The 22624-nt window shown below is 37.8% G+C and overlaps 1 protein-coding gene across 1 annotated transcript in view; it reads left to right on the top strand.

Annotated features, from left to right (window-relative positions):
• The window catches only part of agbl4 (AGBL carboxypeptidase 4), a 221390-nt gene that overhangs the window by 108402 nt on the left and 90364 nt on the right, over positions 1 to 22624 (top strand). The window contains exon 3 of the mRNA XM_015034512.1: positions 2362 to 2401. Within this exon, the coding sequence (XP_014889998.1) occupies positions 2362 to 2401 (40 nt within the window). The remainder of the gene's footprint in view (positions 1 to 2361; positions 2402 to 22624) is intronic.

Raw genomic sequence — 22624 nt, 5'->3', positions numbered from 1 at the left:
CATTAAATTCATGCTTTACTTTTTAAGCAAGCGACTGTTGGATGTGGATGAGGGATTCAGTACAATCCAAGAACTCATTTATTGTGCTTAAATCATACTTTTTATTTACAAAAGTGCCACAATGTCAATGACGTAATCATTCACCAAACACAACCTACCCCACTATTTCATCTTAGTCGTTCTGCGCTACCTACTTAGTCACTTGTAGGAAATAATTGTCTTATTTCTCAATTTTCAAACCCACTCTTCAAGATTATGTATAATCCATACATTTCAAAACATGCAGACTTTAATGTTCAGTTTTTTGTCAACCTTTGCCTAACTAATCAGTAGATTTATGTCAATCTTTAATTATTTTAGTTCTGTGGTCTTACACAGCAGAACGAAGAAATACCTCTTTAAAAAAAAACACAGAAGAAGTATGGAGAATGGCCATCTGCCTTGCACCATAGGGAGATTTAAAAAGGGTTTTCCTGGGAAAATATAGCATGTTTCTGCTATGAACAAGCACATTATTAATTACAGGTTTTTTTTTTTTTTTTGGTGTAGTACCAACACCTGCTCCGTATTTATGTAGAAGGTTGGTGGGTTAAAGATATGTGGGTATAAATCTGTGTGAGCAGAGTGCATGATCCCTGTTTGAGTCTCGTGTTGTCACAGTGACCTCTGCTGCTACGTTGTCACCAACCTCAGCATCCTTACCCCTTTAATAACCTGCAGTCTGACACCGGTTTCTGTTCCCACATACCTAATAGACCATTTAGGATGAATGTTATTGGAATTCTGTTTCTATTCAGATTTATATGGACATAAAGTCTTGCTCCATATTTTTAGTTTCACAATTTATTTAGAATTGTTTTTTTTTTTTTCTGTCCATGTTTTTTGTAACAGGTCGACAGCTCATTTTGAGGAGGAAGGAAAACGAGGCTCGGTTTAGTCTGTCCCTGTGTTCAGGCTTCTGTGTAGTGTTTGTTTTTTAGTCTAGTCTTAATTTTAGTTTAGCCTTTTTCCTGCCACTCGACAAGGACAGATTTGAGGGGTGTGTGACTTGCTGTGACTAATTGATTCTCCCTGTCGAGCTGCAGATCTGTGCAGCTCCTCCAGAGTTATCCTGGGCCTCTTAGTTGATTAGAGAGTTGTTCCACGCTCTTTTCTTTTTTTGGCTGACAGTTGTTTGTGAGCTGTCTAAAGCTTGAGATATTTTATAACATCACTCTCCTTTAAACTTCTGCATAGCTTCATCCCTGTCTGCCTGCTTTGCTGATTGGTCTCCATGATGCTGCTGCTTGTTCAGTAATGTACTCCAACAAACCTCTGCCGCCTTCACAGGGCTCCATGTATACTCAAATGAAATCATGAACAGAATCCATTTACTGATGAGGTGACCTTTGAATGTAGTTGCAATGTATTTTCTTTAAGGGTACATGAGAAATGGCAGCTGAACAAAGTCACGCTATGTGTTAGCTAAAGGCTAACTAACAGCTAACTAAAACAAGTGTCTAGCAGCTTCATGAGAGGATTTTTCTCTACAATGCAGAGCTGTCTTCAAAGAGAAAAGCCCCCAAGTGTGCTGCTGAACATCTCTTTGCTCTCTCCTTCGAAATGGCCAGAATGGGGCTTGAATGTTAATGGCGTCCACCGTTGTAAATGTTGCAGCTGACTTTGACCCACCCCGCACTGTGTCACACACTCACTGCCACACTCTGTATACATAAGCACAGACCCTTCATGCTCTCCTTGGATGTGGAGATCTTCTTGGCTATCAGAGACTGGTAGATGAGGAACTCTGAGGTGCTGATTACTTACAGTGCTCAGCAGTCAAGTATCTGTCTACGATCTGCTATTGTGTGTGTTCATGTAGGCTTGCAGCAGATTAACAAGGGGAGCCAAAACCTAACACTTCCTCCACACTCCTTACCTGCAGGAGAGATCAAGTGTAAAATTGGACGCTTTATTGAAACACAACACCATACGTACAAGGTGCTCAACACACAAACACAGTAATGGGCAAAGGGTCCTTACAAACCAAGGCTTATCTTGATGGTTCTACCATTTTCTTAAGAGGGTATTTAGAGATGAGAGCTTCTCCAACAGGTTTTTTTCTTCTCTTTCATATTAAAATTCATTTTCAGTGACCACAATTTTGCTAAAATGACCTGCACTCTGAATAAATTTGTACACATTAAGTCTTACCATTAAGCAGATGGCCAAACTGTTGCTAGTTTTATTCAGAGGTGCAAATCAATTTCATACATGCCAGATAAATCAATATACTTCTGCAAAACTAAAATATTAGAATTGATGAAGGTATTGATTTACCGTTTTGTGACATTTATCTTGCCTTTTCTTTTTTTCTTCCAGCAACAAAGACGTCTGGACCTGCTAACCATCACCAATTCTGGTAAGTCCCTGGGATTTTGTTTCCCTGGCTTCATTGTCACCTGCAATCGACCCAACAGAGCAACACCTCGATGCAGAAATAAACATAATTTGCTATGATCCCCCCACCTCCCAAAAAAAAGCTCAATATTAGCCAATGCTCAGAATCATACATTTTTTTTTTCCTGTTCTATAACTTGGTTTGATATTGATTTGAAATGATGAAACGTGCCAGCAAAACTGTGAGACCCACTTTGAGGTGTTAAAAGGAAGAACATGCTGTTTTCTGGGTGCCGTGTGCACATTTCTGCACAGTTGGACGGAGGAGTAAGAGCAGAGACAGCTTTGCTTGTGCTGTCAGAAGCCTTGCAGCAGGACCACTGCTGAGTTGATGCCTCCTGATCTGGTTTTTGAGCCCGTTTTAAGGGGGCTGTCTGTGGCTGTGATGTGGTAAATGTCAGAAGACCGTGGATTTTTAAAGTCGCAATGTGCACAGCATACGATTTTGAAAAAATAAAAAAAAAAAAAAAATATATATATATATATCAGTATTTTTTCACTTCTGTCTGTGTTTCTGTGCTCTTTGTGGGTGGCATATTTAAAGCCTGAGTACTGTTCAATGTACAACAAATCATTATTATGAACCTTTATGTCTAAGAACTGGGTTGAAAGGATGGATGACCCTTTAAAATGGTCAAACTCTGTAGCAATAAATCAATTCACCGCGGGATAAATTAAAATGAACTCAATTGTTTCAATTTGCATAATTTGTTTTTTTCTCTTTTCTTTCTCTCTAAAAAAATCTGGATGACAAAAGTCTTCAGTCTGGTTGTTCAGAATTCGTTTTATTTATTCTTTCAATTGTTTTGTTTATTTATTATGGACATTTAAAATGTCTTCCAATTCCAGCATTAAATTTTCAAAAGAATTTAAAGTTTATTGATCTGTTAAAATTTGTTCTGCATTATTATTATTGTTATTATTATTATTATTATTATTATTATTATTATTATTATTATTATTACTATGTGGAAGTAGAGCGGGTGCCATTATCTACAGAAGCTGTTAGTCCTTGACGCAGCTGTCCGTAGTTTGATTCTTAATCTTGGGACCTTTGCTGCCCATCTTCCTGACTTCTCTCTCATTCCCTGTCTTACCATCAACACCAGCCACTTCTGCCACAAAAACATTTAAAAAATATTTCAGAATTTTATTAGAAACTTATAGGAACACAAACTTTTGATAAATATTTGTCAGGATTTGCCTGGACTGACACTTGTGTTTAAATTATTTTTTCTCGCTTAATGTTCGCTTTCATCATCTTCAGAGTCAATATATGCAAATATGGTGATCTGATTTAAGCCACGTATTTGTACTGACTTCTTTGTCTCAATATTTAAGCAACGGACACATGGCCTCTTCAAATCTCTCCCTAAACACCTGCTCGGTTTCTGTCACTCCTTTAAGGAACCAGGTTCTGTAAAAGTAAAATAAAAATAGTTCTGTGTTTCATTGAACTCACTCACGTCAAGGGATTATGTCAAGTTGTGAATAAAAGATGCTTCTACGTCCAAATGTGCATCTTTCCATTACTCAGAAATACCAAAGGTTGTGATTTGTTGAACATGCCCTGTTCTCAGTTTGCTTTTTGCATAAATCACTCCTGCTCTACTATTTATTTATCTCGAGTGATGATGAGCGACACATGTTACTATAACAACTTCAAACAGTGTTTTCATGAAGATGAGAAAAATGTTGCAATCATAATCATATTTTCCCTGTACCTCAACAGATCTCATTATGATTCAGCACACACGCCTCATATGTTAGCCTGTTGTTTTTGTTTTGTGCAAAGTAGTTTTGAACTGTGTCCAATGTGCAGCTCAGAAACACATCATGCAGTCAGCCATGCATATGGCGCTTTAAGTTTGACTGAAAGTGGGAACATGTCACAAAGTAGCTGCTCAGTTAGAAATCGTTGCCAGCCTCTCAGAGAGGCAGCTGTGTGAGAGAGGGATCCACTGAGATGGAGAGCGAGGAGAAGTGGGGAGAAACAGATGGCAGCGGCGAGGAAGATACCGAGACCCATATGACTAAAGTATCTGGATGATCTAATATGCTTTGATTAGAATAATGTGTATGTGAGGCTCATGGAGACCCAGTTAATTTAGCATGTTTACGTTGCAGCTGTTCCTCAGGTCCAGGGCAGAGGCAACACTCAGCTGTGGCCTTGACTGTTTGACAGAGGGCAACAAGGAATTTGGGAAAATATGAGCTAGTAAGAGAACCGAAACAACAACTTCATCTCCAATTGTGAAGTGAGAAGGAAAAATGCGCTTATCCCCTTAATTTAATGGCTAAATAAACATGTTGTCTGATTAGGCAACTTTCTGTGAAATGGCAGTGGCTTTCAACAGATTTTTTTTTTTTTTTTTTTTTTTTTTTACTATTTTAAAAAAGAATTGATCTTTTCTGCTTTTCCAGCCACTTATTTTTCAAGCTTTAGTTACATAGTGGTTACAGTGTCTTTCCTTTGTTACATCTTGTTTTCATCCTCATCTTAACTAAAGAAAGACACTTACATAGGGATATTTTTAAGGAATAACTAAGACCAAAATAATTTATGCCACTGGTAGATTTAGATTTAAAGTAATATTTTAACTTTCACAATGTTTTATTTGTGACTGAAAGAAATTAAGACGTGATTCTGACTGAGAATCTGTGGAGTAACCCAAAGATTAGGGTGATGGCACTTTTAACCTTAAAAACTTTGAGCTCATCACTTATATAAATCATAAAAACTCCAGTGGAAATATGTAAAAAAAAAAAAAAAAATCTGTTCAGTAATAAGTTTTTATAGGATTTCTGTAATTCTGTAAAAAAAAAAAAAAAAAAGTTCTAAATTGGTACTTTTATGAAGGTTTACATATTTTATTATCTTCAAAATTCCTGTCTCATTTTTGATAAGAATCAAACTTGTTTTGTTGAAAGAGCATTTCAAATCCAAAAAAAAAAAAAAAGAAAGCATGGAAAAGTAATTTTCATCTTAATTGCAATGTTTCCTATTTTGAGCTTGTCGTACCTCAGAAAGCTTGTGAGTCGTATCATAAGTTGTTCTGATCAAAGCCTTTTCCAGCCAGTCTAAATCCGCTCCGCACTTTAAAGGAACCTGAATCTATTTATGTGGATCGATGGAGCTGATATCTTCCTCTGAAAGGGCACGCCATACTGCGTGCAGCCAGATGGCCAATCTTTGGAGTTTTGGTCGTTCAGAAAGTTTTAACACCTGAGACTTGCTTGTCCTGGCACAGTTTCTCGTGTGTCTGTGTATGAGTCACTGATCCTGCAGAAATAAGTGAGTCACACTGATCTACCTCGCAATGAAACACTTCCTGTCTGGGTGAAAAGTTAAAGCTGTTGCAATATTTTTGCTATTTTTATTTTTTTTTTTTTATGTTTTTTGGAAACGTTTATTGGAACTGAAAGTTTGAATCGTACAATTTATAACAATATCTAAGTTTAATTTTTTTCAACGTCTTTGTCTTATTTGTGTTTAATACTGTATTTATCTGATAATGTTATTCAAGCCTTCATGTGACTTTGATTGAGAGTCTCTTGGTTCTATAATAGGAAAGAAAATATGCAATGTTATAACTTCTGTTTTTCAAATCAATGAAAAATTGAATGAAACAAATGCTGAGTGTACGCATTCATGTTTTAAATTGGTACAAGTTGCAGTTTTTCAGATGTGTACAGTGAACCTTGGGCTGAAATCCCTGATAATCTGAGACTTCCTTTATACACACACATATAACTGCTTATTTTAATAGTTTGAACTCCAAATACAGCTTAATACACTCGGTGGAGCGCGATTTCACAGTAGCATAGGAGCTAACATCCGAGGTGTTCTGGATCTTCAGGCTTGAGTGGGTACAGCCAATCGCTGCCAAGGAAAACAAACGGTGCTCCTGGATTGGCTGGTTTATACATTCCAGCTGATGATGTGTGAAGTAGCATTGCATCTGTGGATAGCTACATTTTGTGTGAATTACATACCACAGAAAAAGCTGCAAATACTGAATTAAATGAAAATTCTCAGATCTGTCACCACAAACAATTACTTTGATGTTCATTTTGCAACATTTTCCCACTGAACCAAAAATATTGTTCAACTACAGCTTGTGGAAGTTGGACCTAACCAACTGGAAAATAAAACAAAAAAAACTCAACAATGGTTTAAAAAAGAAACTTGGAAAATGTCAGCATTTAATGATGAAAATTTTTAACACATTATGTGATAAATTGATCCCGTGTTGGGCTCCGGATCCGATCAGAACGTACTGTCAGCCTTTTGTGGAGACACAACCAGAGTAAGCTGCAGAATTTTAAATGACTAATTTATAATCCATATTACTCGTGACTTTCTTAACCTTTTAACCTCTGCGTTGCTGCACTGACTCTTCACAAAAATTTGTCAAGAGTTAACATCTGCTACATTATGTAGCAGAAATGAAATAAAAGCCTTCATTTTCAGATTTCTAGCAGAAACTTGCAAAGTTTGGGTGAAAAACATCAAACTATTTATAATTTCATCCACTTTGACAAAAACCTGCGTTTCATCACTGGACAAGTAATGACAGAGCATGGAGCTCCACCACCCTCTTTCACTGTGGATGTGATGTTCTTTCTCTGGTGCTGTATTGATTTGGGTCAAATAAAGTATTTGAAATTCTGGCCCAGGTGGTTTTGTCACAACCCATTCAAGTTTCCTTTGAACGAAACTTATTCTAAGGACACTGTTACTTATGGAGAACACAGGAAGATTTTTGCTTCATGAAGAACATGTTGAACATTTCAAAATGTTCCACAACCTCACCAAACATTACACCTTTACTTAAATAATATAATCGAGCTGGTACTACATTTGAACTTCATTTCAGCTTAATTGGAGTGGCTTTGCTATGATGGCAGATGTGAACTCGTGAAGGGTGCTTCAAAAAAGTACAGAGCTAAGATGTGCACAATCATGCCACTGTACTAACCTAAACTGTTGTATCTGAAAAGTAGTTTATTGTTAGTTAGCTCTGTATTGTGCCTTCATTGTGGAAATGTATTTTCATAAGTTGTAAGTATTGGCCACACACAGAACTGAAATAAAATATGGACTGGATTCATTCATTTAAGTCTGACGTGGAAATACTTTCAAGCGGAAGTTTCACTCATACTCAGGAAGACTTGTGACTAAAATATGATTATAGTAACAGCATAATAATAAGCCATGCTATAGTTGGTAAGAAATATTCGATATTCTTATTAAGCGCAGGTTTTTATCAAAGTGGATGACATTATAAATAGTTTGATGTTTTTCACCCAAACTTTGCAATTTTCTGCTAGAAATCTGAAAATGAAGAAGAGTTTTTGAATGACTGAGCCATGCTCTGGTGTTAAAGGAAAATCCTCACAATGGGGAAATGACATCTGGTCAAGATGTGGGATGCCAACAGACGTCTACAGAAGAATTTTATGTCCTGTTGGATAAAACAAAAATTAACTTTAAGGTAGGAACATCTATGGAACAGGGTTCTTGTACCTTATTGTTTATTTATTTCCAACAGATATATTGTGTATACTTTATTTAAATTGTACAGGACAAAGTCACATGTGGCCATTATTTATTTATCTGGTTTGATTTTTTTTCTGGTACTTCAGTAGGGTTGTGTACATTTTTAAGAGTCACCGTATGAGGCCGTTGCATTGATGCAGGTGTGATATATTGCAAATGTCAGGAACAGATCGGCTTTTATTTCATTTCTGCTACATAATGGAGCCATGAATGTTACACCTAGCCCTCACATCCATGATGGTTTTAAATGACAAATACCCAACGTGTTTGCATAAAATCACTGAATTTGCTTTCCTTTGTCTTTAATGCTTGACTTTGTTTGAAAGGCTTTGAAACGTTGGCATCGCGGCACTGACATCATTCAAGCCTTGGTCTTCAACCTCCACACAGGATGAAATGGCTTTTTGAATATTTCTTTGTTAGAATCGCCTTTCTTTGGCTCCTGCGGAGCTCGGTGTGTGTGTGTGTGTGCTGCGTAAATGATTGCAGGCCATTTTTCAGCCTGTTGTTGTGCGGCCTTGAAGAGAGGTCTATTATATCCTTAACTTGGCAGACATATTTCATCCTGACCCGCTTTATTACTATTCTTTGCAGGTGGATGGACATGCGTGCGCACACACTGGGAACACAGTAAAGCTTATTATGTTCCTGTATGAAAACCAGGAAGAGTGACTCCGATAGGGAGACACAGACAGGACAACTTCTCTCTCTCTACCTGCAGATTAAAAGGAGTTCTCGCTCCTTCGTTTCCTTTCTTCTCATCATCCCCACACCTGTCTTTCTCTCTCTGTATGATGCTTCGTTGTGCTTGATTGGCTCAGCAGCATTCTCGTTAGCCGCCGTTATTTATTAATGATCTTATTTAATCACATTGCTGCTGTTGTTGTGTGTTAGCAGAAAAATGTTGGATTTCTTTTTCCCCTCCTCTGTACTCGATCCATCGTTACCTTTTCACCATATTTTCTTCACTGCATGGGCAGCAGTTGGAATCACAGGGTGTGAACAAACTAATAGGCTCTAGTGGCTTTATAACGCACTGTGTCCGAGAGGGAAAATCTGATTTGATGAGGATTCTGCCCCTGCTGTTCTGTTGGTCTCTGTTTCTAATGGTGTTCATTAGCTACTCTAAAGAATGAGTCACCCTTAAAAATCTATTCGCACAGGATATAGCCATAGAAAACTGAAGTAAAACTAACTTACAGAAGGAAAGAAATCACTGAAAAGCATTAGGTGCCTAACTTTATGTATATGCTCAGATAAAACCAGCATTGTATGTACATAGTATTGGTACCCTGGTTTTGTTGTCTAAATCTGCTCAACCTTTCGTGTTCATTTGTTATGATTACCAAAATGCCAGAATAAAGAGGGAGACATTTTCAGATGTTTTCTTTAATCATACATTTTTCACAATAGTTTGAACTTTGGCCAATTTTCTTTAAAAAAAAATAAATAGTAAAATTTAAGAGACAGCTTGTTTGCTCTCACCTTTCCATCTCTCCCCACAAATTTTCTGTTGATTTAAGATCAGGGTTTTTTTTTTTTTTTTTGATGGGCACTGAAAAACATTGACTTTATCCGTTGTAACTCATTTGGTGAAATGCATTGCATTACTAATCTGTAACTGCCTCCTTATATTTTGACATACCATTTCTTAGTATTTCATAGTATTTCTTAGGCTTGCATGTTTCTGTTGCCTGGTAAAACCCCCTTATTCTACACTTTGCACAGAAGGTCTGGATCCTCGGCTTCTGAGAAATGATTGGTTTCTGGAGGCGTGGACTCTGCAGAAGTTTTAAATGATTGGATCTGATTTTACCCAGTGGCAAACATTTGGCTATGATGCATGTAATGCACCAGCTGGATGAACCATGCAGTATGAACTACCACATGGGGAGTAGGACCACGTCATCTTTGCCAGCAAAATGCGTTCCTCTTGCTACGACTTTAATTACTCGATATTTGGAAGCGTGGCCAGTATGGACTGAATGGCCTCGTTCACTTCCTCCACTGCCATTGTCTACAATCACATACATATGAAGGCAGACTTCAATTCTTTAACAACACAGGAAATCGACATCATCGTTCACAACTCCTCCTTCTGCTCACTGATTGGCCCAGTTGAAATTCTACTGGAGAAATTCAGCTCAGTGGGATAAATCCTAGACTGGTTTCTAGAGATAAAGGAACCAGTGTGTCCATCTGATAATGCAGAAGTATTAGCTCATCTCCCTTGACAAGCATATGACCTGATATTGATCCGTCTTTTTCAGCCTTCACTCCTCTGGGAGGTTTTATGCAGTTTTTAACTTTATTTCAGAAGCACATTTGTGACATCAGACACTGATGTTACATGAGAAGTTAGATGAGAAGTCTCTGCTCTCGCTTATCCTGAGCAGGACCACCCAGTCAAGGTCTTCCAGACCAAACTCACTCATCTGTGTCTTTTTGGACTTTTCTTTCTGAACTGTTGCACACTGATGTTGGAACCATATGGAGAGTTAATCCTAATACACTGAGAGCAAGAACTTCTCCAAAATGTCTTTCTTGGCTGAAATATTCTGACCTTCCTTCACTCAAACTAAGGATGAGAACTGGAAAAACAGCAAGGCAACGTAATCACCTCTCCAATGAATGTAATACTTGACACAAACCTATCAAGTAATTGCTGCAGCAATTTTCTGTAGCAGTTGAGTTGTTGTTGTCTCCCTGCACACTGTGCTTCAACATCTGCAGTATCTGTTGTTCCCAGTTGGTCATAATTTGACATAGTGCAGCTAAAAGTTGAATGTGGGATATTTAGTTGTGCAGAAATTCCCCAATTTCCTGAATGAACTAAGTCTTTTACTAAACATTTATAACCAGCCTCTGTGTGCTGCGACATGTGAATTTGTTGATTTGGATAGGTTAGCATATACATTTGGCAACATTGTGTATATCGCCAAAAATGCAAAATGTTAAGACCCTGTTGATCAGTTTAATCAATAGCTGGTTTCATTGGTTGAAAAGCTAACGGGAGCATCAAAACTCTCTGTAAAGTGTTAATATTCTCCACACATTCCATAGGACTAATACATGCAAACGCTGATTAAAAAAAAAAAAAAAAAAAAGCCCACACCCACCCACACTGCATCTCTACCCTCCCTCCTTCTCATTTCACACAAAGTTGCACACACACTCCCACACGCAGACCCACTCAAACCTCACTCGGCCCTCTTTAATTGGACACTTGAGCAGCGCACGACTGCATCTGGCTCCTGTTGAACACAGCCTGACATTTCAGACTGCTGACCTTTCCAGCCTCGCCACAGCTAAATAATGATTAGTCCTGGCAACTGTTCCACCGCAGCACCATACATGTACAAATAACACACGCTCACAGGTGCAAACTGCACAAAGCAAAACAACAGCAGCACCTGCACTGGAGCCTTTGTCTTTTCACAGTGAGAAAATGGGGTGCAGACATTGATTTGAGAGGTCATTGTCATTCTTTCGGTTTATCGATTAGATTGTCCTTTTCCATATCTGCTGTGAGCACCCAATAATGTGTTGTTCTAAATTAACTCTGCTTGCCTCTGTTTAGTTTGTCTTTCCCCCTTTATGCACGCTTAGCATACAGTGGAGAAAAAACAAAAAAAAAAGGTCAATCATATTCATGAGATCTGCGCCGATTGGAGAGGATGGTCATGTCTTGAGTGTGTATGAAAGGGTGTGTGTGTGTCTCCACAGTAGCCTTCTTACTTTTGGGTATAGGCGCAGAAGCATGCAGTGCATGTGTTTAAAGCTACGAGGTAGCATGAAGATTATAGGCAGTCCTCAGATCTCCTGCAATGTTTATTTTCTCTGCCTTTCTTTCAGTCTTTGTATCTCCTTTCCCCTGCTGACTCCATCAGATCAGAATAGAAATGTTCTTCATTAAAGCTTTTCTCTTTTGAAGATGTGTTTTGTGTTTAATGCATGTTTTCCTCAAGAGAAAACCCATCACTGAGGTCAAAAGTCGCATTCTGACCTATATTTGAATTTGAGATGAGTAGACTAAACATATCTTAATGTGGTAACATTCTAACTCGAGTTAAAACAACTTTATTATACAATTATAGCCCTCACAATGAGGGCTCACGTCTGCTGCAGTACATAAATGTGTTAGTTGAAAAGCATGCCTTCCTACTGGATGTTCAGACACCACCTGCTTGTCTTCAAGACAGAAAAAGGCTAAGGAGGAATGCTGTAAATGTCCAAAATGTTCATGCTTGATTGCCACACCATCACAACACATCTTTGAGCCAATTTGAGATAGTTAAAATCTGTTTAAATTTAGAAGCAGCATATTGCAGCACATGAACTCTGAAGCAAAACATGAATAAAACCTTCAAAACACTTACTGACTAACCACAAAAGCTTAAATATGAAGTTTCTGTTTTACTTAATTTGCCACTTGGTAAAAAATTAAAAAAAGATGTTTGGGTGGCACTAACGATATCTTAGATCTGAAGCGTTACAACAATATCAATAGCAATAACAATATCAAAAGCAGTATCTCCTTAAACAGTTCAGCTGTATTCATTTGATAATATTGACTATTTTTGATTTTCTACATAGAAGAGGTGCTGTAGAGTAGTATAACGAAGGACTGCTCTAAATATTGCCTTAACTTTTTCTGTTTCAGCTGTTTTGTCAGACTTCAACAAACAAATTTTCCTACCTAAAACAAACAAAAAAAATAAAAAAAAATATGCAAAAGATTGTGTAGTGTGGCCCCAGCTTTTTTTTTTTAAATAATTGATAAAATTTTGTTCAAATTGCTGTTAGTTTACTGTAGGCAAGTTGTTGAAGACAGCAGTACAATGGAGTAATAAAAGCTCTCACTTAGCTGAGCCACCATGTTTTTTCTACCCCTGAGTGCGAACATTTAACATCCAAAATATTAATGAACATTTCTTAGTAACCAACATTGCAAGTGATTTAATTTTAGTGATTTTGCTCAGGGTGCGCTCGGTGTTGTCATGCTGAGAACTAGACTTGCCGCCCTAAAATTCTCAAAATACACTCTAACCATTAAATTAAACAGGGATAAAAATCTGATCCAGATTGTGCTTTTAACTGGAATATGAGATACAATCGGGGGGTTTCATACCAGGTTAGCTCTTAAAATTGCTCAGATTGCCAGGAGGGGCAACAGTTAATAAAAAGCACACTATTAGGAATATAAGGAGCTGTAAAATAATGGTTGGGGCTCAGCTTAGTTGTCTTATTATTGCCAGCTAAATCAACCCCCTGAAGCTAAAAACAAATCTAGCCCCCGTCTTTTTTTTTTTTTTTGCCATTATAGTAAAAATAAAGCTTCTCTTTTATTTTCATTTGTTTGATGTGCAGAGATAATTTCATTTCCTTGTTTCATGACTTCATCTTTCTCTTTGATGTCTCATCATCACTTTCACTTTTACATTTTGCACAATGTCTGCTTGAAAACAGCACAGTTGTTGGTTGCTTTGAACTAAATGACCCTGACATGTAATCATTGGTAATGCATAGTTTTATATAATTTCTCCACCAATATCTTTCTATCACTCTTGGATAAAATGATCAGCCAAACAAAAACACACAAGGTTATAAGTTTACGTTTGTCCTAGTTAGAGTAGCACCATTGCTTTTCACAGGATGTTCATTTCTTTGTCTGTGCTAATTGCATTAAGGTTTGTGTCATTGTATCTGCAGGAGCTGCTTGTATTACCCTCTGAAACACAGACTCTTCAAGTTGGTGTCATTATTAACTTTACTTTGATAGAAAAAGATGCCTGTGTCAGTGCATTAATCTTTGTTTCTTCTTCCTGCAGATAAATGGAAAGTAACCCCCTTGTGAGTTAGAGGCTTTTTTTTTGTTGTTGTCTAGACTTTAATCAGCTGATCTTTATCAGCCAGACCAATTCCCCTTTGAGTTTAGAAGAAATGGGGGTGAAAAAACATACATTTATTCATTAAGCTTCCATTTCCTATTCATTTACACACCTTTTTGTAAAAACACATTTTAAAGTAAAAAAAAAAAAAAAAGCAAAGATCTTGATGGAGAAGTTGCACTTTTATTGCACTTTTTAACCCGCCCTTGCCATATAATGTGGATTTTTTCCATATTTACTTTATATATTATTATTTTGTGGCTAGTTTGAAATCAGTTTTTTTATATATATATAATTTTGCTTCCAAGTGCATTTTTATTTTTGACATGTAATTCAATAATAGCATTCTTAATGTTTCTTTTCTTGCCTTCCTGCACCGAGCAGTCACTAATATTTGGGGCAGATATGATGTCACACTGTGTGAGAGAGCAGTCAGTGTGAAACAGGGTCTTATGATGGAAAACAATGACTAAATGGTTAAGAAGTTTCGATTTTAAAATATATTTTATTTAAATATATTTTTATGATAAAATATATTTATTTATGATAAAATATATTTATTTGATTTAATATTTAATTAACTTGCATATGGTCTTCAACTAACTAGACGCATATCAGATGTTAACTTGTGATCAGGGGGTCCCCAATTGAAGATGATCAACCTAAAATTGATCATATCCAAACACTATTTTAGTTGATTCAGACTTTTTTGATGTTCACCTCCTGGTTTACAGAACCTAGCTGAGGAATAATCTCTGCATGGTCGTTATAGATGCTGTTTTGTTTCCCTTTGTACACATGTAGAGATGTGGATAGCTATTAAGCCAAGAATGAAAGTATTTATATGAAAAATAGCTATCAGCCTTTTGTGTAAACGAACAGCTGTGAAAACAACACTTCCCATTACTTGCCCTAATTATATCCTTTCTTGGTAAATTTGCATATTTTATCTCCCTCCTCCTCATTATAGGGAACCATGCTTCCATTTTGATGTAGTTAAAAAAAAAAAAAAACCATAAAAAAAATACAAAAGATGGATAGATGGGAGGGTGGGGGCAGAGGATGGGAGACGGGTGTGCGCTGCCCGCCTCATATTGAGTATTTTCCAGTTGATTCTGTTGAAGCTTTCTCAACAGCGTAGCTAAATAAGCAGCAGCATGCTAATGAATGGAGAACGAGTGTGATAATTTACCAAAGAATGGAGTACTGCGAGAGATAGGAGTCAGAGAGGAGAGGGGGAGGACGGGGCGGGGGTGTTGGAGGCAACAGACTGCTGAAAATATTTATTTTCAAACAATTATTTAACACCTGTCACCCGTCTATATGCCTGATGGTTCTTTTTTGTCAAGCCTATATTCATAATACTTAAAGTAAATATTCCCTGTGTTGCAAATGTGGTAATTTCACGGACTGTACACACAGCCGGCCATGTGTTTCATGCTTTTCCATGCATAAAAGGGGGAGAGAGAGGCAGAGAGCGTTTAACTGAGAGGACACTGAAATGACAATATACTTTAGAGGCGCAGACTGTTCGTCCTCTTTCTAAAAGGACGATGTGATGGAGGCAGTAAACAGTCTGTGTGCCGGCTGTGGGCTCTGAGATTATTTCTTTGTCACCAGCAGAGCCACCAGTGTTGCTAAGCACTGCTGTGGAGAAAATCCTCCAAGAGAGGACTGATTGGATTTTTGTTCCAGGGAGCCTTTTGTGTTAGCAGCATAGGGACTAGATAATAGAGGTTGATGCCACTTGGTCTCTGTGTTACGGCTGAAGGATTGAGTTTTTTTGGACTCTTGAATGTGTGTGTGTAGAGGTACAATGTCAGTCCTAACAGCTCCTGGATCAATATTTGCAGCCTTTTGCATCATCTTAGCTCTGGAGGCCCTAGGATGCTAATTATCACAACATCTGGGCACTTGGCTAACAAACTTTTTGTTTTTCTGTGAAGGAAAACTCAGTACAAACTTTAGGGGAAATGTGTCAGTTTTCTGAAGAAATTAAATGCTTCAGATTTGGGGGGGGGAGGGGTTCTTCTCTCCATAATTAGATTTGAGTATCTGCAGCTAAACACAAAATCTACCTGACCTGAAGCTTTTCATTCTATGTTCCTCAATCACTATTAGATCTGGGTACACATCCTCAAGTATTCAGAAGAAAATTAATAATCATCAGGATATTAACAAATCTAACTGACTTTCTGTGGGCAGCCAGGTCAGACTTTATCTTCGACAAATTAATAGCAGACAGAAAACCACCTCCACAGCATCTATTTTAGTCCCTTCACTCCTGGACATTCTTCAGCACTCCATGTCTTCTTGCTGTCTTGTTTGTGTCTGAATGACTTTGTACTGACCTCTGTTGGAGACAAAGGAATGATACAGATGTATATGTTGTTTTTTTACTGTCCAGTTATTCCTTGTGTTTGAATTTTGTGCTGTTTTTGGAAACATTTTTTTACTGGACATGTTTCTGCGGCAGAGAAAAGGAGGCACAGTTGTAAAAAGCTTTGTGCCCCGGGCCTTACAACTGCTGCAGCTGACATAACAATGATGCATAATACACCAAAGGAGATGCATGGCTTGTGACACACTGTGCATTCAATTCATACCCTTTACACTACAGCATATTGTGTCACATTCAAGTCAAAAACTTTAGTGTGTCTCAGAGAAATTTTGAATGATAGACTAGTTGTTTTCAAAAGCTGGTGTTAGAGGGAAAATGGCTAATTACTTTATTTTTTTCCTAATCAAACTTTAGACAATGCACAGTGTATTTCTTTCCTGACCTCCTTACTGTGATACCTCTAAATAATATTCAGTGCAACTAAGTTGCTGCAGAAATCAGCTAATTAGTAAATAGTCCACGTGTGTGTGAATGATCTCAGGATGAATTCTGATTTTTTATTTATTTTTTTTTTCTTCAGAAAGCAGAGAGATCAGAAACAAAGATGTGGAGAAGTTTAAATCACTGTTAGGTTAACAATATCCAAACCAGTGAGTACCTTATTAAACTCAGCTCATTTTATCATTTCAAAATGAACAAATTATGGAAAAACCTACCAAGAAATAAGTTTCCACCTAAACCGATAGACCAATAGAAATCAGAAAAGTATCCAGATGCCTGCAGTAACTCTGGAGATATCCACAGCTCAGGTGAGAAATATATTTACAGGAGCACTATTAGACAACTGTGTTTTATGAGAAAATTGCAAGATGAAAGCAATTGTCATGGAAAAAGCTTAAAAAAAATAAAATAAATAAAACTTGTACTTTCCCACATGCCATGCTGGGCACTCAACAAAAGACATTGGTCTGTTCTGATGAGTTCAGGACTAAAGTTTGTGGCCCGTGTGGAAAACTAAGTTGTATCGTGTTACAAAAACATAATGATGGCAACTGTTGCAATAATGATGGGACTTACAATAAATAATTAAAAGGCTGTTGATGTCTCCGTTGCAGTCATGTCATCGAAGCTCTTTTCATCAGCTGTCCTGCTTTTCACAAGATGTTAGGATTCCCTGTGAAGATTGGAAATGTTTAGAAATTATATTTTATCAATAAAGGGTATGGATATGCTTTGTATTTGAGGAAAAATAAAGTTATCAATTCATTTAGGCTTAAGAGAGGAACCAAACTTTTGGCTGGGAAATAAACTTTTAAAACAAATGTTGGCTATGGATTTGCTTTTCTTAGACACAGAAGTCGCAACAGATTCACGCTGTGTAAGTGAATCTGTACAGGTGAATCAATCTTCACCTCCTCCAAGTCTACCGTAAGCTGAAGCAGTGATTCTGTGAAGGGATTTGAGATCAGAGACCTTGTCTGTCCTTGACTTCAGTTTGTGTGTGTGTGTGTGTGTGTTCCTGCTTGCATGGTGGTCAAATACGGGCCGTTAGTTCTCAAATCACATTGGCCCTCATCAGTGTTACCCCCGCCCCTTATCATCCTATCCCCCACCCAGCCTAGTCCACACAGATCTCCAATCAGCCCAGTGAGAAGCAAGCTGCTGGTTGGCCCCGATTTTATCCGCTATTATCTGTCAGATGCTGCGCACCTTTGAGCTTGGCTACCCCTCTGGATGACGCGCGTTTTGTGGTCGCCGGTCCAATCCCAGCGGCTCCCTGCTGCCAGCAATGGCAGCGGAAAAGAGAAGGTCTCTGGCTGCTGGCGTCTCTGTCTGACAGCCTCCTTGGAGGAAGGAGTAAGAGAAAAAAGGAAAAGGTAGCAGAAAAGAACAAACAAAAGAAAAAAACACCATTAAGATGAGCAGCATCCCTAGCACACCAAAGCTGCCCACATGTGCTGCAAGCTCACCTGGCTTCCAGATAAGTGAAGGTTAGAGAAGAGATGGTGGGAAAGATTTTACAAAACTCTGTCTAAAACCTGGTGGCAGCTTTGGTACTTTCCGAACTTCTCGTGATTTGTTTGACATTTTTGTTGCAAACGCAGAAAGGAAAAAGATGGATGTTATTTTACCACAAAGAAGCCGGGTTTTTTTTTTTTTATACAGGTTTAATGCTTGTCTGTTTCCTGTGGTCGATTGTTGACTGCATAAATAACAGTTTTGCAAGTTTTCTATCTAGTTAGCAGAGAATAACAGTCTGGTGACAGTGGTGGGATCAATACAGGTCTGTAGCAGGAGGTAAAGCGGCCCTAATGAACTGAATTGATTGGTGCTGAAATATGATCAGTATTTCTCTGGTGGTCATTATGTCCCTTATGAAGAAGATCAATGTCTCTGGGGTGAATCACTAAGTGTGCACAGCATGGCAGAGGGGCCAGTGCTGATGCTCTTCTAAATACATATTGAAGGATTTATTCACTGAGTCTGTGCCTCTGTTTCAGTCAAAGGTTTGTTTTCAGGCCCTGCCGCCGCAGTGCCTGGTGCGCTCGTGTGAGGCAGTGGTGTTCATTTCATGGACTATCACTTTTTAAATTGGTGAATGCTTTCTCCGTGGCTAATTAAGAGGCATAATAAGCAAAATGTCTGGGATGCCTTTGAGTAAAACTGAAAAACGGACGGTAAGCAGTGGTGACGGATTCTGAAAGTGAACTCATCATCATGAAACCAGACAAGCACGTCTTCACGTTGCAGCAAACTCGGAGGATCCGTCGGGAAAGTTCTCCCGGCTCGATCTCTCATCCTCGTCATTAAATGATGGGTTTTGTCTCGCTGCTGGGTCTGTCTGCAACCCGCCTGCCTGAGTGCCTGTCATGCCAACAGTCCTCACGCACCCACCTGTACCAGCATCTGTCCGGTCTGCAGACTGGAACAGGTGCTTTCTCTCCATCAGCTCTCTCACGTTGTACACTTCACGCTCTCTTTCAAGCACTGTACGCAGGTCTGAGATTTTTATCTTGCACTTCATTTGTCTTTTTTTTTTTTTTTGTCTCATGCGACGCATACAGGCGTTGTTAACTTCAGCTGCGGTTCCATCTGTCCGTCTGTCTGCGGGAACTCTGTGATTCCAGTCGCAAGGCTGCAATGATGACGTGTGTCTAATTTCATCATCGGCATCATTACTGCTATTATCCCATGTCTCCCTTTAATGCAGGCTAATGGATGACCAATAAAGATAGATGAGCCTGGCAGTGTGGAGCTAATAGACAGGACATGATGTCTGGCTTCTGTCCTGACTCGAGCTTTCAGCCGATCAACTTCCTCACGCAGATAAGGCTGCTCAATTTTTATCTTTAGTTGCTGCTCGCGTTTTAATGAATAGCTTTATCATCGGTTAATTAGCATGCCAATATTTTAGAACAAAATAAGAGTGGATTTTTTTTTTTTTTTTTTTTTGTGCATGACTAATTATTGAAAACGGAGCATTCGGGGTTTAGTAAATGAATAGCAGCTGTGAATTTAATTCGCGTAATGGAGAAAAACAAACGCACAACACAAAAAGAGCACACAGCATCTGACATTTTGAGTGTCTTTCATTTTGGCAGGGAATGCAACTTCCATTTGATGAAAATCTTCTAAATAACCAAATGCGGGAAGTATTAATCGCTCAAAAATTAGGACACCCTGTGACAGCTTGTGTCATAGGGTGTTATATATATATATATATATATATATATGTGTGTGTGTTCTATATATATAAACTGTTTAGTTTATATATATATAAACTGAACAAAACCTTTCAAAGAAAATTTTGTGAAATATAAGTAAATAAAATGACGAGGAATATCTTGGACAGCCCCACTTTTGATGACTATATTTTGGTTGGTGTGCTACTGAGTGTCGAAGTGAGAGTGAACTTCAGGGTATCTAATCGGCTGTTTAACTCTTTCGTGAAGAAAACTGAATCAGCTTGTGGGCTTGTTAAGGGGACTGAAGATTTTAAATAATTTAAAATCAGTGACTTCACTGTATGTAAAATAGTCAACAAGTGGAGGAGGACATTCAAAAATGCCCCCATGCCCAGACCTCTCACCAAATAAATTCACATTTACATTATGTTTGTTATTATCTTATCGTTGAATATGCTGCATAACTCACATTACTTGGTCCGTTTAGATTGGGTTGAATTTCAAATTTCACCCTTTCTACCCTTGATTCAGCATGTGACTGTGTGTGTGAGTGACTGAATGCAGTGTAAAGTGATTTGAGGTCCTTTGGACTTGATAAAAAAAATAAAGCGCTATACAAGCTGTTTACCATTTAACGTAGCGTTTGTAATTTTGTTGTACTTACAGGAAGTCTTGCTTCTGTAGAGTGACATTAAAAACGTTTTTATTATTTTATCTTCATAAACACCAAAAGGCTCCCTAATTTCTGCAAAATTGTATGAAATGTTGTTTTCTTACAGTTCTAGATGTTGAATAAAAATTATTCAATAAACCTGGAGTCATATGAAGGAGGACCTCTCAGTTCGTTAACACTATATGAAAAATACAAAAATTAAATACATACACCTTCTGTGATTGTAATTGAATGTGTTCAGTTCTATAACTTCAACTAAAAGACCACTGCTCAACACAACCTAAACTGCATAAATAAATAACACATTTAGGGTAATTAAATCAACATTTTGGTTTTGTTTTTGAAACTCTCTTGTACATCTGACTCTTGGACCTGTTACACAGCACAGTGAACAAACATCACGAGGAAGTTGGCATTTGAAACTGGAATAATCATAACTAAATAAATGCCTGAAACCACAAAACACATATCAGAGAAAGGCAGAAAAAAACCTCCATATTGTTCTGCATCAGTTGCTTTTCAATTACAGCAGCCGAAGCAGAACGAAATTGTTAGTGTCATTTATCGACTGTGGTGCCCTCTATTAGAGTAACAACTGAGAGAAATCCATCCTGTTGTAGAAACCACCTGGCTGTCTTACAGTAACAAAGAGTTCATTTCTGTCAGCTGTCTTTAAGTGTTTTGCGTGTGATACAAGGGACAGATGAGGAGCAGGGGCCACATGAATGAACATAGGGACCGATCACATCTTAACTGGGCAGGCGATCATGCTGGGAACTTTTCTCACTGAAGTTCCATCACATGGTTCCCTTACAAGACAAACTGAGAGGTAATTGGTGTCCAGAGAGATTATTTTTAATGACTCCTGAGTTTCAAATGTCCTCTCTGATCACTACAATTGTTTGATGTGCTTAGAGAGGACATTTTATCAAAATTTCAGCTGGTTTCGTACGCAGCACCACAATTGGTTCTAAATCATGGGGTTTCTGCCGTTTGGAAAAGCTTGGAATTATATTTGAGCATTTTTATGTCCATAACTAAAACTAGCAAAAGTTAATTATATGTTTAACATAATTATATGTTTGTATTTCCTAAAATTATTGCTCATTGTATTATCTAAAAAAATTCAAATGTGCATTTCTATACAAGTCTAAGTTTAACCCACATGGGTTCATTGATCATTATGCTGAAAACCTGCAGACAAATGCAGTTATATAAAAATAAAAAGAGTCATTTTACTACTTTTATTGCTTCATACTTATTGGACATGTCTGCAGTTCTTAAACTGGGTCCACTTTAGTTGGGAAACAAAACATAAAAACTTTTGTGACTTTTTACTATCTGTATTTGATTAAGAAAACAAAACAAAACAAAAACAAAGTCTGGTTCTAATTTTTCTTTAAAGGGTTTATAACAGGGGTGGGCAATCCAGGTCCTCAATAGCTGGCGTCCTGCAACTCTTAGATGTCTCCATGGTCTAACACATTTGAATCCAACAGCTGAATCACCTTCTAAGTGTACTCTAGTTCTCCAGAGTCCTGCTAGCGACCTCATTATTTGACTCGGGTGTGTTAAAGTTGAGACGCATCTAAAAGTTGCAGGAGACCGGAGGCCTGGAGTTGCCCACCCCTGGATAATCTCTAAGCAAAATGAAGCAGTAAAACAGCCCCAAATTAAAGGTCAACTTGGAATCTGAGTAGCCATCATCTGTTCACCATTATCTAGGTGTAAACACAATGGCTTACTTACAAATCCATAGTATTCTGGTGAATAAGCACTTTAAAATTTCAGTGATTAGCGCTTATTTTGTAGCTGTTGGGTCAGTTTTTTATTTTTATGTTTTCAGATCAAATTAAAAGTGTGGACATTTTTGGTAATAAATGTTCTCATCAGAAACATCAGAAATGAATGAAGACAAAAAAGCAACATTTTCTTTTCTTTTAGAAATTAATTTTAAAAGAAAAATTAATAGCTTTTACAAATTAAAGCTATTAAAATAAGTTGTTTCTTAGTAAAACAGAGTGTCACTAA

This window comes from Poecilia latipinna, unplaced genomic scaffold (assembly GCF_001443285.1).
Source record: "Poecilia latipinna isolate Pla-1442-1.1 unplaced genomic scaffold, P_latipinna-1.0 Scaffold301, whole genome shotgun sequence".
Lineage (NCBI taxonomy): Eukaryota > Metazoa > Chordata > Actinopteri > Cyprinodontiformes > Poeciliidae > Poecilia > Poecilia latipinna.
The sequence above is the reverse complement of the archived record's forward strand: the minus strand, read 5'-3'. Positions and strand labels throughout refer to the sequence as shown.